Here is an 18,497-nt window from a genome sequence, read left to right as displayed (position 1 = left end):
AATTTGTGGCATGGCTTAAGAATGGCAGGGACAGCACACAACCACCCACAGTTTCTAGGTGTCATTAAAGTTCCAGTTTATAATCAATGGGCTCAGACTGCTGACTAGGTGGCCAATACAACCAGCTGAGTGTTTGTGGTCACTGTCCCAACACAGGTTATGTATTTTTGCTAGGGGAATAGTGTACTGTTTACTTATGGCCCATGCAATCTACCTCCGTACACCTAGGACTGAACTACTAACACAACAATGTCTGCCATACTGTATAATCTGTTAGTCAAAGGCCTACGGCCATATAGTGGGCAATCTGCCATTGCCTCTCCTTCACCAATCTTGGTGTATCTTTGATCTTGTTGGTGTGATACTTAGGGCCAGTGACAATGGGTGTTTGTCCACATCAGAACTGGTTTTATCCCTATACAAGCCTACAGAAATGCAAAAGCAACTAAAGTGGGTCAAATGCAGGCCAGAAAATGGTCAAATGCAGGTCAGAAGGTGGTCAACTGCAGGTCAAATTTGGGTTAGAAGGTCAACTGCAGGTCAGAAGGTGGTAAACTGCAAGTCAACTGCAGGTCTTAAGTGGTCAACTGCAAGTCAAATGTAGGTCAGAGGGTGGTCAAATGTGGGTTGGGAGGAAGTCTACTGCAGGTCAGAAAGTGGTAAACTGCAAGTCAACTGCAGGTCTATAAGTGGTCAACTGCAAGTCAAATGTGAGTTGGAAGGTCAACTGCAAGTCCAATGTAGATCAGAATGTGGTCCAATGTGGGATGGAAGGAGGTCTACTGCAGGTCAGAAGGTGGTAAACTGCAAGTCCACTGCAGGTCTGAAAGTGGTCAACTGCAAGTCAAATACCGGTCAGAAAATGGTCAAATGCAGGTCAGAAGGTGGTCAACTGCAGGTTAAATGTGGGTCAAAAGTAGGTCAAATGTAGGTCAGAAGTTGGTCAAATGTAGGTTGGAAGGAGGCCAACTGCAGGTCAGAAGGTGGTAAACTGCAAGTCAACTGCAGGCCTGAAAGTGATCAACTGCAAGTCAAATGTGGGTCAAAAGGAGGTCAACTGCAGATCAGATGCACCTCTCAATAAATTACAAAGGACCCAAACCCAAAGTCTGATAACACAGGCCACAAGGCTAGCCAGTTAAATAGCGTACAAGCTGGAGTGACACAAGGCAGTGGGCATATGGGAACAGGAAGTATAATGACTAATAGGTAAAAAAAAATGCCTGACCCTTCTTTACTTTGATTCTTTTTCAGATGTAGACTGCTATGAGAATGCCAATGAAGAAATTAAAGAAGGATCAATAGGTAGATCTTGTAACACTCTATATGGCTGTTTGCTTTGTATCTACCATCACCAGCCCCATCCCATTTATCCTTCACACAGCTCAAAAATACAATGAATCTCATGTTCCCAGGTGTAACTTACAAGATATTGTCATTGAAGGGGGAAAACTATAGAAATATCACCCCATTGTTCAAAGATTTCCCCTATGGGATTATTGGGCAGCAAGTTCACCATGTCTTCCCACCAACTGCACTACCTTAATTTTAAATATTTTCTGCTCCAGTAATATGCCAGTACTTTTTGATTACTTCACCATGAATGATTTATCTAGTAGTAGTTGGTCAAATTTAACTGGACCAGTTTAAAAACGGCTCAGTTCAGAACAGCAGTGACTTGGAGAAGCTAAAAAAAGTCTTCAACATCACAGAACAAGTCCAACTGAATGTGACCAACTACTACTAGACATACCATGACTTGGATAAATGGAAACCTTCATAGATATATATGAATTAGAAACTATTTTACAGAATCCTGTTGTGGAAGGTATACAGTTTGTGTTTTGCAGCCTCTTAACTTATACTGGATGATGGTGTAAGAATCAGGGGTACGGTACGCTGGATCATTTATTTAAATTGGATTATTCATTACAATGAAGCAAGAAGGTTTGCGCCAACCAAATGTTTTAACTGTAACTAGCCACAGCTTGCTAGCTCATCACCAATAAAAAGCTGGCCCATCTTCCACTCAATTTTCTGAATTGGTCTCCAACATGACTTCTCTGATGAAGCTCAGTTCTTTAGTAAATGGAACTCTTTAGCAAACAAAAAATAATATGTATAACACATGTAGTCAAAGAAATGCAAAGGCTACCATGGCTGCTGTCTACTTTTTAAAATGACACTTACCTCGGATCCACAACAAGCATATTGAGAAGGGGTTGTTCGATCTTTGGATGCTGGTTCTAGGTCAGAACCATGCAATCAACAAGACAGCTAGGCCCCTCACTGTGTGAGTTCCCTTTGAGTGGACCTAACGTTACATCATTTGAAGAGACCATTCCTCTTTTGAAACCAATTCTTTTTCAGTCTGACGTGTAGACCATAATACCATTTAAGTAAAGCTTGGGGCTGGAGAGGCAGAGCCAACTGTAAATCAGGCAGCTGGGTGGATCCCAACCGTATGGTTGGGGTCCTTTCAGAGTCTGGAGCAGCTCTGTCACTTCTGCTGATTCAACTGATTCTTGGTCACAGGAGAGCACAGGCAAGTTCACTGCTGGGACCCAGAAGAGAAGTATGACCAAAAAAGCTTTGGCTATACTTCTCTTTGAACCAATACTTTTTTGCCTACTAACTCCTTAAGGTCTACTTCAGGGGTCTCTAAACTTTCAAAACAAAGGGCCAGTTTACTGCCCTTCACACTTTAGGGGGACAGGACAGTAGCTAGCTAGTGGAAGTAGAAAATGCCTTGACATCATTGGGAAAAAACATTACCAAAGGCTTGGTGGTCAGTGGTAATAAAAAAATGACATTATTGGTGTCAGTGGGAGAAATAGTGCCCCATCATTGGTGTCACTGGGAGTAGTAGTGCCCCATTGCTGGTTTAAGTGTAAAGAATAGTACCCCATCATTGGTGTCAGTGGGAGGAATAGTGCCCTCATAATTGGCGTCAGTGAGAATATTGGTTAAAAAGTGAGGAGGGAGAGGCACAGGAGAACTGCTGGTTTCATGCACATCGCTGGTGAAGATGGGGCTCAGGTAAGTATAAGGTGAGGCTGGGGGTAGGGAGCTGCACCCAGAAGGTTTTTCCCTTAATGCAGAGAATGTAAAAAAACTTCTGCCTTTAGAAACACTTTAAATGACATGTCAGGGGTTTTCCTTGTACTACTTACTCGGTGCTAAAAGGTGAGCCACCTTCTTGTCTGAGAAAAGTTGGGAGGTTTAAACAAAGATTTACAATCAAGTTAAAGGACAGAACTACAAAGTATATTCTATTTCTAATGTAGAAAACATTCCTTTACCATAGGTTCACAGTCCTACGAAGACATGAACGGGCCAAAGAATGGAAAGTCTCTGATCCCAGAGAAGACCCGTGAAGAAGGTGGAAATTTGTTTTTAAGTTTCTCTTTTACTCCAAAAAGTTTTTGCTAGAGAGAGAATACCCACCTCCCCATGTTCAACATACGTCACTATAGCTGCAATTTCCTGCCATATAGATTAAATAGGGGACGTGAAATTTGGTTCCTCTAGTAATTAGCAACTTTGCTCCGTTTTAAATAGCTAGTAGTAGTTGGTGACATTCATCCAGACTTGTTCTGTATTGTTAAAGATGTTTTATCTTTAATCCAAATGGCTTCCTCAGTTCCATTGAGTGTCAGAGACATACCCAAGGATTGATAGCCACATGGGCAACTCAACTCATTTAACTTAATCCAAAGACCACAACGTCATGCAATGTGCCAAGGCAGATACTATTGTGCAAGAACATGATGGGAGAGGTGAACGATTCACTTCTCACCCAAGTATCTTCCCAATTCCGATGAATGTCAGGAACGTACCCCAGGATTAATAGTCATGTGAGCAACTCAGTTACCTTAATCCAATAACCATGGCATCATGAAATGTGTCAAGAGATTGAACTGTATGTGGAGTGCTGGACATTAATATAAAGAATAATTAGCAGACATGTAGTAGAGGGCAGTTCTCTGTAAAATAGATGGACCCAACAGAGGTCACTGTAGTAGTGATGCAAAAAAGACGGTCAAGAATTAAGACCCCAATTAGGTTTAATGGATCCAGTTTATTTTCATATGCCAAAGTGGGGCATAGTCAACACATTGGGGTTGATTTACTAAAACTGGAGAGTGCAAAATCTGGTGCAGTTCTGAATAGAGACCAATCAGCTTCCATTTTCTTTTATTTTTGTCAAACCTTAATTGAACAAGTTGGAAGCTGATTGGCTACCATGCAGAACTGCACCAGATTTTGCACGCTCCGGTTTTAGTAAATCAACCCCATTGTGAAGGCCCACCAGTCCCCCCTCAACAGGGACAAAGGGTTCAGCATATACATAAACATTTTTAAGTAGATAAAAATGAAATACATACTGTATCATAAAAGATACATTATAAGTTCATAATCAATAGAAAAAAAAAAATATATATATATATATATATATATATATATATATATATATATATAAAAGAAGAAAAGGAAACTATAGTAAAAATTATAACAATAATAATATTTGTTAATATAAGAACAATGCTACTCACCGTAATATTAAAATGTCAGGCAAAATGCATATGATAAAAGATGCCCTATAAGGTCATACTTGAAGAAATATAATGTCAATAGAACCTGTAAAAGTATAATCTATAGGGATTTGGTGAAAATTGGGAGATTTTGATAAAGTTTCACCTTTTTGGTAAAATCCTAATGGGAAATTGTGTTGTGAAATGGGCTCTGTCTGTATGGTTCCTGATGGTTCCAAAAGCTCATTCAAACAATTCTGGACCTGTTCTTGTGCAAAAAAATTTCACCTTTAACTTTCCAATAAAGATTCCATTTAATAAAACCTTATTACCTATTTATTTTATTTGTGTCTATAGATGCTGATTCTTATGAGAACATGCAGGCCCCCATATACTCACAGCTGAACCGTTCCCTCAACTCTCTGGGCCATTCTGTTGAAGATGAGGTTGAACAGACAGGGTCAAATATGGCAGACGTCTCACCAGAGCAACAGTGGCCCACCGGAACCGAGCTGAAGCAACTAAGTACGAATATCTGGAATATACCTGATGTACAAGTGCATGATTATTATTATTATTATTCAGGATTTATATAGCGCCAGCAATTTACGCAGCGCTTTACAATGTAAAAGGGAGACAATACAGTTACAATACAATTAAATACAAGAGGATTAAGAGGACCCTGCTCAGAAGAGCTTACAATCTAAAAGGGTGGGGCAGGTGGTACAGAAGGTTATAATTGTTGGGAATGAGTTTATGGAAGTGGTAGGAGATTAGTTTGAGACGTGATAGGCTTCCCTGAATAGATGAGTTTTCAGGGATCGTCTGAAGGTAGCAAGAGTAGGGGATAGCCGGACCGGTGGAGATGTATGTAAGGCTAGGATAAACTTGTCAAATGAAATAAAATTTCTCATTTTCCTTTTTTTTTTTTTTGGCAGATGGAGACTTTTACCTGTCCTACCAAGCCAACAACTTCTGAGAGTCCTCATGGCAGGGATGGACTGTAAACTGTCCAGTGAAAATGAAAGAAAACTGACATGTTACAATGGCCATTAGAATGAAGGATAACTGTCATTTTTAGTACGAAGAACAGGACACCTGGAGGATCAGGGATGGACCACCAATAGTGAGACAATGTGGATATCATGTGACCTCCTTTATGTTTGACCATAGAGGCTTGTGGAATTTTGGTTGTAATTGAAAACAAGAGGAAAACCACCAACTGTCCTTTAATGAATGGGGACTGTTAGTGGCATGAAAAGAAGAAATGTCATTGGACTGCACAATCTTAGCTCAGTTAGGCTTTCAACAATGGCGCTGACCAATACAAACCCATCGTTTCACTTTTTTTCCCAAAAAGGAGACAACCATTTCTGATAAACTTTTGTACATGAAAATATAAGGACCAGCTCTTAGAAACATACGGATTCTTCATTTTCATGTCCTCTTGGAAAAACAATGACCACATGGTTACTGCTAGAACGGCCCAAAAACTACAATTTTGTCCTTGGCTATATGTCTATAATAGAGACAACTGAGTCTGATAGATAATTGGCGGCGCAGTCTGAGAATTTCACAGGGACATGGAACTTATGTGCACAATTGTCACAAATTGTCTATTATGTCACAATGAACTTGGTTTTAAATAATTTATATAGAGCGTTTCTTCCTGGGGACTCTTGGGAATTTATCTAATGTTGGCGAGCCAGCCAGAATATCACACCAGGGCCATTTTTAGACAGGAGACAGTTAGCCTACCAGCATGTCCTTGAAGTGTGGGGAGAAAGCAAAGTGCCTGGAGGAAATGCAAGCACACAAAACATGCAAACTCCATGCAGATAAGTGTCCTGGCCAGGATTCAGACTGAGGATCCCATTACTACAAGGCAGATGTCCTGAGAAATGTGCTGCCCTTACAGTTGATATGGAGTACTGCACAATTGACTACCTGTGCCTATTCAATGTGCCAAATTATATGCAGTCTTTTCAGTTATTTGTCGCATAAATCGCAACATTTCTGTGAAATGTCGCAAATAGGGGGTTTTCCTATTTCCTACGTCACATGTCACATTCAACGTGAACATTCATTGAGACTTATTGTTTATTTGTCGCATTGGTAAAAATTTTGCAATCTGCGCTATTTTAATGTTGCACCGCTTTGACTTGTTGCCGATTTATTGACTTGTTTCATTGGCATCTGTTTGTGTGGAATTGTTTCGATCTTTGTAATTTTTTATATGTATTTTGAAAAAAAATATTCACAATATCACTTTTATAATTGATAATAAATGTACAATTTCACTTGATCACTTGACTGAACATCATAAGTGTAGCGGCCATAACCCTCAATGGGGCGGCCTTGACTTTTGGGCTTACCGGTTACTTCCGCTTGGCTTCCATGTCTAGGGGTTCCCAGGGTTAGTACCCAACAACTTTGGACGCTGGCACCATAAAAGTCCTTTACAAAGGTTTTTATTTGCAGGGGTAACATCCAACAAACACAGTCTCGTATGGGAACAGAGGGCAAGGGTGAAGAAACTCAGGCACCTTGAACTGCTAATCTTTAGAAAGTCTCTAATGCAACCCAGGGAGTAGCCACTCGCAGTTGGGCACTTCAAAGCTGAACAAATTTCTAGCCAGAGATGGCAGTCAGCACTTTAATCCAGAACTTGAAAAGTCTCTCACCTTGAATAAATTTGCAACTGAAAGTGAACAGGAACCTTTTCTCAGTACCTGAAACGTTCTCTGTCTCCTTGGCAGTACTGGAAAACGTGGACTCGGTAGTGTCCTTGACAACCCAGCAACCAGGCACTTATTGGTATGCCAGCTTGTTGGCCCTCCTCCGAAGAGTCCTCCCCCGGTCGCTTACACGAGCTGCGGTGCCCCTCCAAGTTGAGAGCACACCCGGATGCCTTGAATCCTCCCTCAGTTACTGCACCTCGGACCAGCCGGTTCCGAGACTCGGGAACAGATGGATCCTGGCCCCAGACCAAGCGGGTCTAATGGGGCTAGTCAAACCGACCATGTTGCGGGGCAGCCTACGCTCCTGTGACTGGGACCCCTCGCGGGGCTACCTCGGTTTAGCTGCAGGAACAGGCCGCTCTGGCCTCATGAACGAACCCCGAACATGTGACTTCATTAAGTACCCTTCCCCAGACACCCACTGATTGGTTCTGGGAAACGCCGATACCTAAAGCGTCCAACCAGGCCTGGTTCTGAGCCTGTCATGTGCACCCACTGTACACATGACCAGGCAGAACCCTAATACAGCCCAGTCAAACTGATGCCAAAGTTAAACCTACACAATCAGCCCTCAGAACCCCTTTACTGTTCTGAGGAAAAACTAAATTTGTACAAAGCGGACACCTTGTCAAAAGTGTCGCCGCTACATAAGCAAAAAAAGAAAATGAAAGGACCCAGGAAACACTCTAGAAGAGTTGAGACCTCTGTACAGTTTTTATTTCTGATCCACACTCTGTATTAGTCCTAATAACCATTATTATCACAAGAAAATGGTGATGGGAAATACTGAATTTTACAGCTGTCACTGCAACTGGAGGTACGGGGCAATCTTCCAATGAGGACTCCTGTACCAAAAACAACTAAGAGCAGATTTCTTTTGACTTCCTGTTATGTCTCTTGGACAGGAAGTAAAGGGAAAGGGAAATATCAATCACACAGAGCCAACAACAACAACAAAAAAAGAAACCATTCTCTACTATATTTTCAGCTTTAAATATACAAAAAAGTAATGTTATAGGTAATGAATTGCAGCTTACCAGTCAGTCCTCCTTAGATGTGATGGCTGCAATAGTTGTTTTGTCTTGGGAAGTCCTGTCCTCGGATGACAACACTTATTGTACTCTATGGAGAAGCAACATTGTCATCCCGAGGATGGGAGTACAGAACACTTCTTTCCTCTCTTAGGCTGCTTTCACACTGCAGCGGGAGCGGCGTCGGTGGTAAAGTGCCGCTATTTTTAGCGGCGCTTTACCGTCGTTTTAGCGGCGGTGTGCGGGCGCTAGCGGGGTGGTTTTAACCCCCGCTAGCGGCCGAAAAGGGGTTAAACCCGCCCGCAAAGCGCAGCTGCAGCGGCGCTTTGCCGGCGGTATTGCCGCGGTGTCCCATTGATTTCAATGGGTAGGAGCGGTTTAGGAGCGGTGAATACACCGCTCCTTCACCGCTGCAAAGATGCGGCTGGCAGGACTTTTTTCACCGTCCTGCCAGCGCATCGCTCCAGTGTGAAAGCCCTCCGGCTTTCACACTGGAGTTAAAGGGGCCGGTTTTTTTCAGGCGTTACACAGGCGCTATTTTTAGCGCTGTAACGCCTGAATACCGCCCCAGTGTGAAAGCAGCCTTATTGTTTATATTCTATAATATGGGGGGGTTGGTAGATCATAGAATATAACTGGGAAAGCTTATAACCATGTTTGAGATTTAACTTCTGTGCGCCAGAAGTTACAAGGACATGTGATTTTTTTGGCAGGATCAATGGTTATTTTCCCTTACTTAGCCTAAAAAAGACTAAAGACTGGTAAACTGTAATATACACTCTCCGACCACTTTATTAGGTACGCCTTGCTGGTAACGGGTTGGACCCCCTTTTGCCTTCATTCTTCGTGGCATAGATTCAACACCGTGTTGAAAACATTCTTCTGAGGTTTTGGTCCATATTCACATGATAGCATCATGCAGTTGCTGCAGATTTGTCGGCTGCACATCCATGATGCGAATCTCCCATTCCACCACATACCAGTGGTGATCTTTTGGATGAGATCTGGTGACTGTAGAGGCCATTGGAGTACAGGGACCTCATTGTCCAGTGGTGAGATGACTGGAGCTTTGTGACATGGGGCATTATCCTGCTGGAAGGAGCCATCAGAAAATGGGGACACTGTAGTCATAAAGGCATGGAGATGGTAAGCAACAATACTCAGGTAGGTCGTGGGGTTTAAAAGATGCTCAATTGGTACTAAGGGGCCCAAAGTATGGGAAAAAAATATCCCCCACACCATTACACCACCACCAGCCAGCCAGAACCATTGATAGAATGCAGGGTGGATCCCTACGTTCTGACCCGACTATCTGAATGTCGCAGCTGAAATCAAGACAAATCAGACCAGGCAACGTTTTTCCAATCTTCTATTATCCAATTTTGGTGAGCCAGTGCAAATTGTAGCCTCAGTTTCCTGTTCTTAGCTGACAGGATTGGCACCCGGTGTGGTCTTCTGCTGCTGCAGCCCATCTGCTTCAAGGTTCGATGTGTTGTGCTTTCAGAGATGGTATTCTGCATACCTTGGGTCAAGGCTTTTTTTTCCACACAACCTCCGCTCACTGGATATTTTCTTTTTCGGACCATTCTCCCTAAACCCGAGAGATGACTGTGTGTGAAAATCCCAGTAGATCAACAGTTTTTGAAATCCTCAGACCAGCTCGTACGGCACCAACAATCATGCCACGTTCAAAGTCACTTAAAGCCCCTTTCTCCCCCATTCTGATACTTGATATAAACTTCAGCAAGTTGACTTCACCACGTCTATATGCCTAAATGCATTGAGTTGCTGCCATGTGATTGGCTGATTATTTATTTGTGAATTTGTGTTACCAAGCAATTGAAAAGGTGTACCTAAAAAAGTGGCCCATGAGTGTATATTATATGTACAGTATATTATACTACATTTTTTATTTTAGCCTTTAGATGCACCTTGAAGCTCAATTGCAGCAAAAATATTTTTTTTATAATTATGAGTGGAGCAAGAAAGGGGCAGAATTATTAGTCCTGGGTAGAACAGGGAAGGGTCAGGATTATTAGTCCTGTGTAGAACAGGGAAGAGTCTGAATTATTAGTCCTGGGTAGAACAGGGAAAGGTCAGAATTATTAGTCCTAAGTAGAACAGGGAAGGGTCAGGATTATTAGTCAGGGGTAGAACAGGGAAGGGTCAGGATTATTAGTCCTGGGTAGAACAGGGAAGGTTCAGGATTATTAGTCCTGGGTAGAACAGGGAAGGTTCAGGATTATTAGTCCTGGGTAGAACAGGGAAGGTTCAGGATTATTAGTCCTGGGTAGAACAGGGAAGGGTCGGGATTATTAGTCCTGGGTAGAACAGGGAAGAGTCGGGATTATTAGTCCTGGGTAGAACAGGGAAGAGTCGGGATTATTAGTCCTGGGTAGAACAGGAAAGGGTCAGGATTATTAGTTCTGGGTAGAACAGGAAAGGGTCAGGATTAGTCCTGGGTAGAACAGGGAAGGTTCAGGATTATTAGTCCTGGGTAGACAAGGGAAGAGTCAGGAATATTAATCCTGGGTAGAACAGGGAAGAGTCAGGAATGTTAGTCCTTGGTAGAACAGGAAATGGTCAGGATTATTAGTCCTTGGTCGAATAGTGTAGCACTAACCCCCGAAGGAGCTTCTGGTTATTTTTGGGCTTACCGTTACCCTCTCCTTGTTCCACGCCTAGGGGATGTCCCGTGGTAGATGGCCCAGTAACTTGAGGCTGACAATAGATCCACTTGAATGGAATTTATTTGCAAAAACTCAAACCATTGAACAGTCTTTCAACTTGGGATCAGAGGGTTGGAAAGGAAAGTTCAGGTACTCTCAATGTCAAAGTCAAAAACGTTGAAGAACATGCTTACTTTGACTGCATCCAGAGAATATCTATTCGCAGCTGGATGAACACCCAGATTGGACAGTCCCTCTTTCACAAGGCCTAGCAGCCAACTAGGTGTTTACACAGGAACAAAGTCTTTGTCACAGACGTTGTCACAGGACACGTAGGGAAACTAAGCTGTAGAACCACTTGTAGGATACCTGGATCTTTCAGCCTGCTTGGCGATATCCACAAGACCGGATTCTCTTGGTTACTTCAGCCCTTCCAGGCTCTTGTTAAGAAAACCAACCCGTACGTGCAGGGCCGCTGATAAGCCAGTACAGCTGACCCTGTTGTACCGGGCCCAGCCAGTAGGGGGGCCCGAGCAATCTTAACAGCATTTAGAATAATAAAAAAAAAAGAAAAAAGTCTGACTGCACAGGGCTGACCGAGGGAGGAGGAGAGCATCACCGCAGGAGCCTGGATCTCAGATAACACAGGGGTCTATGGATAAGAGAAGAGGGGACGTGTATTCCTATCAGCACCCGAGCCTCCCTCCCCCTCCTCGGGAAGGACAGAACACTGGAGCTCTCCTCAAGGCAAGATAACAGGTGACAGATTGCATTCTTCTCCTGTGATCCCCGTTCTGCCTCTGTACAAATCTGTGCTGTAAACTTGCTCTGCACCTCAGCAGGACAGGTCTGGTGGAAGTGAAAGCTAAATTCATGAATATGTTAGGAAAATAATGGGACTTTTCAGGGACTACACACAGATGCATTTCACAAAATCATTCTTTTAATATAGTTGTATGTTGAATATATTTATATAGCACCTGAAAAGTCCCAGTATATTCCTAACATATTCATAAAGTTGAGTATTAACAGCAAAGAAAGTGTATACATATATATATAATACAACCCATCTCCAGGAAATGAAATAAAGTCCAATCTTGCAGTGTGTGTGTGTGTGTGGGGGGGGGGGGGGGGGGAATAGACTCTTTCACTTACCTGTTTCCATGCTCCAGCCAGCTGCAGAGCCCTCTTCCTCCACCAAACCTCATCACATCGCAGGGGGGCTGAAGTGTGAGCAACTGGGCTTAGGTGTCTGTTTGTGAAGCAGTGATCAGCAGTGATCCAGAGGATCGCCGCTGATCACAGCCCATAAACAGTTTATGAACCAGAGATAATCGGGGGAGAAGTGTTTGAATATGTTCTCCCGCCGATGATCTCCACACACTGAGAATCCTCGTTGAATGACACAGAAACGGCCAGTTTATGAAGCTGTGATCTCAGCGCTTCACTGGTGATCTGTGTCAGAATTCACACTCCCCGATTCACCAACTCAGAGGTGGAGAATCGGGGAGTGAAGACAGAATCTGGGGGATCTGAGGAGGAAAGAGGAAGATGATTAACTTCCTTATGCCTCGTTCAGACCCCCCAACACTGTAACCATGTCCCCCTGTCATATTTATATATAATGTGTATATATATATAATGTTTGTGTATATACATGTATATATAATGTCTGTGTGTGTATACATGTATATATTATGTAGGGGGACTCTTTATTTTACTAACATTAATCACACCGTGTGTCAGTGTATTGAGCTGTGATAATTTATCACTTCTTAATAAATTGACATCTCTGTGTATTGGTGAATTTCTCGTACTGTAAACTTGTAAAGTCTCACGAGATTGCAGTATTGGGGGGCCGTTCTCCAGTGTTAGAAGCGTTTGTGGATCGCTTCACTCCTCCAAGGGTGAAGCGATCTACTCCGCTTTATAAACTGACATACAGAGGAGAAAGATCTCCTCTGTGAATGCCGGAGAATGAAGTAGTGAATAGATTTCACTGCTTCATAAAAGGACACCATAGTCAGTAAAACATACACAAGCGCTGTAGGGAACCATTCAGCGCTGGAAAAAGCCAGCTAAAGCAAGAAATTGGGTAAAGCTGGGTACACACACATCAAAATTCAGTTTAGCAGTAATCGGACAAATTTTGATCTATGTGTAGCCCTCCGTGTTAGAAGCCAATCATTATACCACCTTGGTATATTCATATGCCATCCCACATACTGACTCCTACCACCTTTGATCACTTCAAATCACTGAAGTGGTCATTGTGGTTAGAGTGTTCCTTTAATATCTCTCAGAAAAAGTTAACCTCTGTATACTGATTCCATTTCATTTGATCATCCTCTAGTTGTGTTAAATTGGTGGGGGGTGCTGCCTGTATACCCTAGCCTCTCGGTATAGGGGCGGGGCCAGGGATGTGGCTAAAGGGGGCCCCATCAGGTAGGCTGTACGGGGCCCCATGATTTCTATCAGCAGCCCTGCGTACGTGGTATTCTTCTAAAGAGTCCCCCCCTGGAATGCTCAAAGTTCAATGGGTATCTCCCGAACCGGAGACAGCACCCATTCACCTTGGAATCCTTCCTTAGTTCCCTTGCCTTGGACTAGCCAGTCCGAGGCATTAAAGTCGGGTGGAACTGCATCCCAGGCCATAGCCTTCCTGGGGGCTGGTCAGGAGGACCAGGACCATGTAATCAGCACAGCATACTGGACCGGAATCCCAAAACCACGTGACGTCCGCATCTTAACCACTTTCAGACCGGACCATTTTGCTGGTAAATGACCAGAGGTCTTTTTACACTTTGGCACTGCGCTGCTTTAACTGGTAATTGCGCGGTCATGCAATGTTGTACCCAAACAAAATTTGCGTCCTTTTCTTCCCACAAATAGAGCTTTCTTTTGATGGTATTTGATTGCCTCTGCGATTTTTATTTTTTGCGATATAAACGTAAAAAGACCGCAAATTTTGAAAAAAAATGATATTTTCTACTTTTTGTTATTAGAAAAATCCAATAAACTCAATTTTAGTCATACATTTAGGCCAAAATGTATTCAGCCACATGTCTTTGGTAAAAAAAAAGTCAATAATTGTATATTTATTGGTTTGCGCAAAAGTTATCACATCTACAAACTAAGGTAAGTTTTCTGGAATTTACGCAGCTTTTAGTTTACGACTGCCTATCTCATTTCTTGAGGTGCTAAAATGGCAGGGCAGTACAAAACCCCCCCAAATGACCCCATTTTGGAAAGTAGACCCCCTAAGGAAATTGATAAGAGGCATGTTGAGCCCATTGAATATTTTATTTTTTTGCCTCAAGCGATTGAATAATGACAAAAAAAAAAATTTTTTTTTTTTTTACACAAAGTTGTCACTAAATGATATATTGCTCACACATGCTATGGGCGTATGTGAAATGACACCCCAAAATAAATTCTGCTGCTTCTCCTGAGTACGGAGATACCACATATGTGGGACTTGTTGGGAGCCTAGCCGCGTACGGGGCCCCGAAAACCAAGCACCGCCTTCAGGCTTTCTAAGGGCGTAAATTTTTGAGTTCACTTCTCACTACCTATTACAGTTTTGAAGGCCATAAAATGCCAAGATGGCACAAAACCCCCACAAATGACCCCATTTTAGAAAGTAGACACCCCAAGCTATTTGCTGAGAGGCATGTTGAGTTCATGGAATATTTTATATTTTGCCACAAGTTGCGGGAAAATTACAAACTTTTTTTTTTTTTTTTTTTTTTTTCACAAAGTTGTCACTAAATGATATATTGCTCATGCATGCCATGGGCATATGTGAAATGACACCCCAAAATAAATTCTGCTGCTTCTCCTGAGTACGGGGATACCACATATGTGGGACTTTTTGGGAGCCTAGCCGCGTACGGGGCCCCGAAAACCAAGCACCGCCTTCAGGCTTTCTAAGGGCGTTACAGTTTTGAAGGCCATAAAATGCCAAGATGGCACAAACCCCCCCCCAAATGACCCCATTTTGGAAAGTAGACACCCCTAAATTTAGGGGTACACTAGTGAGACTAGGTAATAAATGGCGGGTGCCCTGAAACTATAAAAAAATAACTAACCAACCAGCGTCACCTGTAACAGTTATATGGTGATCACTGGTGAAAGGGTTAACTAGGGGGCAATCAGGGGGCTTTATGCGGTAGTATATGGGGGTCCCTGGCGCTATAAAAAGCTGCAGCGAACCTAAATACCTACCTGCCTAACTAGCGTCACCTGTGACACTAATACAGCAATTAGAAAAACGATCGCTTATTAGGCTGGGTTCACACTGGAGCGATGCGGGAACGACACGAATCCGCGGCGGGTTCCCGCATCGCATGCCTCCCGGCGGCAGTTCACACTGCCCTATGCGAACTGCTGGGAGTGTCAGTGAAATGTTACTGACACCCCCAGATCAGTTCGCATATCGCAGTGCGATCTGCAAACTCGGATCGCATGGTGTGAACACCCATGCGATCCGATTCTGCTGCGGGCCAAAAAAAGGGTCCCGTGCGAATTTGCGGCGGGTGCGGCGGGTGTGGCGGGTGCGGCGAATGGCTGAACTCGAATCGCACAGAGATCGGATGTGATTTGCACTGCAGTGCGGTGCGAATCACATCCGTTCTCATAAACCGCTGCAATGTGAACCCAGCCTTAGTGACACTGGCGACGGGGGGTGATCACGGGGTTAAACCTTTATTGGGGGGGTTAGGGGGGTACCTTAGAACTAAAGGGGGCTAACCCTAACTGCCCTAACAGTTATTAGTCACAAATGACACCCGCCGGGTGATCAGGGGGTTAAACCTTTATTAGGTAATAAATGGCGGGTGCCCTGAAACTATAAAAAAATAACTAACCAACCAGCGTCACCTGTAACAGTTATATGGTGATCACTGGTGAAAGGGTTAACTAGGGGGCAATCAGGGGGCTTTATGCGGTAGTATATGGGGGTCCCTGGCGCTATAAAAAGCTGCGGCGAACCTAAATACCTACCTGCCTAACTAGCGTCACCTGTGACACTAATACGGCGATCAGAAAAATGATCGCTTATTAGGCTGGGTTCACACTGGAGCAATGCGGAAACGTCGCGAATCCGCGGCGGGTTCCCGCATCGCATGCCTCCCGGCGGCAGTTCACACTGCTCTATGCGAACTGCTGGGAGTGTCAGTGAAATGTTACTGACACCCCCAGATCAGTTCGCATATCGCAGTGCGATCTGCAAACTCGGATCGCATGGTGTGAACACCCATGCGATCCGATTCTGCTGCGGGCCAAAAAAAGGGTCCCGTGCGAATTTGCGGCGGGTGCGGCGGGTGTGGCGGGTGCGGCGAATGGCTGAACTCGAATCGCACAGAGATCGGATGTGATTTGCACTGCAGTGCGGTGCGAATCACATTCGTTCTCATAAACCGCTGCAATGTGAACCCAGCCTTAGTGACACTGGCGACGGGGGGTGATCACGGGGTTAAACCTTTATTGGGGGGGTTAGGGGGGTACATTAGAACTAAAGGGGGCTAACTCTAACTGCCCTAACAGTTATTACAGTCACAAATGACACCAATGCAAAAAAAAAAAAAAAATGACATTGGTGTCACTGTGACTGGGGGGCAGGGGTAATTGGGGGGGTGATCGGGGGGTAAAGGGGGGGTGTGAGTGTGCCTGGCATGTTCTACTGTGTGTGTAGAGTGTTGGTGCAACTCACCGATCCGCTCTCCTCCGTGTCGGAACGAAAAATACCGACACGGAGGAGAGAATACATCACTTCCTCTCCTGTGTTTACATTACAGGAGAGGAAGTGATGTCACGGGGGATTTCTATTCGTCGGGAGCGATCGCGAGGGGGTGGCCATGAATGAATGGCCGCCCCCTCGTCCCGGATCGCTCCCGGACGAAAACCGACCGCCGCAGGCACCGGGCGGGGGCCCGATCGGGCCCCCGACCCACGGGAGGCAAGGGACGTACATGTAAGCCCTTATGCCTGCCCGTGCCATTCTGCCGACGTACATCGGCGTGCGGCAGTCGGCAACTGGTTAAATACCCTCTCCCAGAGGGCACAGCGAGAAGGCCACTCCCACTGACCTGAGTAAATTAAGTGCCTAACCAGACCATAGTTCCATGCCTGCCACCAGAGATAGTGCCCCCTGTGGCCAGGCTGAACATCTCACAGCCCAGTCAGACTGACACAGACGTCAAATTTAGGCAAATAGACCCAAACCAAACTGTAGTTTGGGCAAAGTTAAATTATGAAAAACACAATAGGAAAGGGTCAGGATTATTAGTCCTTGGTAGAACAGGAAAGGGTCAGGATTATTAGTCTTGGGTATACACATTTAAAATAGCACAACTCACACCTGTGTACACACTGAGGTCTGATATGTGTGTAGCATCCTCCTGGGTACAAGGTGCTAGGATAGCTAGTTAAGTGTTAGCATTTGTCAGTGTGGCTGTAAATTTGAGTTAGGCAAAAGCATAGTTTGGCTCACTGTACTCAGTGAGCTGCAGTTGTTTAGTCAGGTCTGAATTTTAGTCAGGTCTGATGTGTGTACCCTGCTGCTGCCAGGCTCCTGGATAGCTCCCTTTTTATGCAGTTAACTTGAGAAGTTTCTGAATAATAGGTGTGAAGCTATTCAGATGGCAGAATGAATATTGATACAACCGCAGCATATCCCAGAGAGGCTGGCTTTGACGGCTTGCTACTAGAATGGATTTTTTCTGGGAGCAAACAGAGCTCTGGGGCTTTTCCCAGGGTGGAGGTGTTCAGTCGAAGGGGGGCACGCTGCCCTCTCAGGCACAAGCTGTCCTCTCAGGGTCACGCTGCCCTCTCAGGCACAAGCTGCAGCAAGGGAGCCTCAGGTGGGTGACCTGAAGGAGGAATCCTGAGACTCGGGTGCTTGGAAGTAGCTGACTGAGGGGAGATGTCTGCCTCATACCTATCCAAGTTCTCCAAAAATAAAAACAATGTCCCCTAGACTCGTCCTTGGAAGAAGGAGTGAATGAGCCGGTTAAGTGCCTGGCTGTGGGGCAGAAATTGGGAAGAATTGGACAGTAATTCCTGTGGCTCCTACAGGCATAGAGCTACACATGTGACACCAAAATGGATGGATTTTATTTGCCTTCTTATCTGTTTTATGTCAACACTTATGCATTATGACGTCAGAACATTTTTGAGGTACATGTGTGTCAATCTGGCTAGTTATTGTAACTGAGCTATAACACAGTGGGGGTTATTTACTAAAGGCAAATCCATTTTGCACTACAAGTGCCAACTACAAGTGTAAAGTACACTTGAAATTGCACTTAAAGTGCACTTGGAAGTGCAGTCGCTGTAGATCCGAGGGGGACATGCAAGGATAATAAAAAACAGCATTTTAGCTTGCACATGATTGGATGATAAAATCAGCAGAGCTTCCCCTCATTTCAGATCTACCCCTCAGATTTACAGTGACTGCACTTCCAAGTGCACTTTCAGTGAAATTTCAAGTGCACTTTACACTTGTAGTGCAAAGTGGAT

At 44.2% G+C, this 18,497-nt stretch overlaps 1 protein-coding gene across 1 annotated transcript in view; it reads left to right on the top strand.

Annotated features, from left to right (window-relative positions):
- Nucleotides 1–6,840, top strand: part of CD19 (CD19 molecule) — a 60,787-nt gene extending 53,947 nt beyond the window's left edge. Inside the window, exons 9-12 of the mRNA XM_077449615.1 lie at nt 1,255–1,305; nt 3,308–3,382; nt 4,893–5,060; nt 5,474–6,840. Coding sequence (XP_077305741.1) covers nt 1,255–1,305; nt 3,308–3,382; nt 4,893–5,060; nt 5,474–5,514 — 335 coding nt within the window. The 3' untranslated portion in view covers nt 5,515–6,840. The remainder of the gene's footprint in view (nt 1–1,254; nt 1,306–3,307; nt 3,383–4,892; nt 5,061–5,473) is intronic.
- Nucleotides 6,841–18,497: the final 11,657 nt, after the last annotated feature.

The sequence above is a fragment of the Lithobates pipiens genome, unplaced genomic scaffold (genome assembly GCF_037356315.1).
Source record: "Lithobates pipiens isolate NorthernLeopardFrog02 unplaced genomic scaffold, aLitPip1_a1.2 Scaffold_22, whole genome shotgun sequence".
In the NCBI taxonomy this organism is placed as follows: Eukaryota; Metazoa; Chordata; class Amphibia; order Anura; family Ranidae; genus Lithobates; species Lithobates pipiens.
The sequence above is the reverse complement of the archived record's forward strand: the minus strand, read 5'-3'. Positions and strand labels throughout refer to the sequence as shown.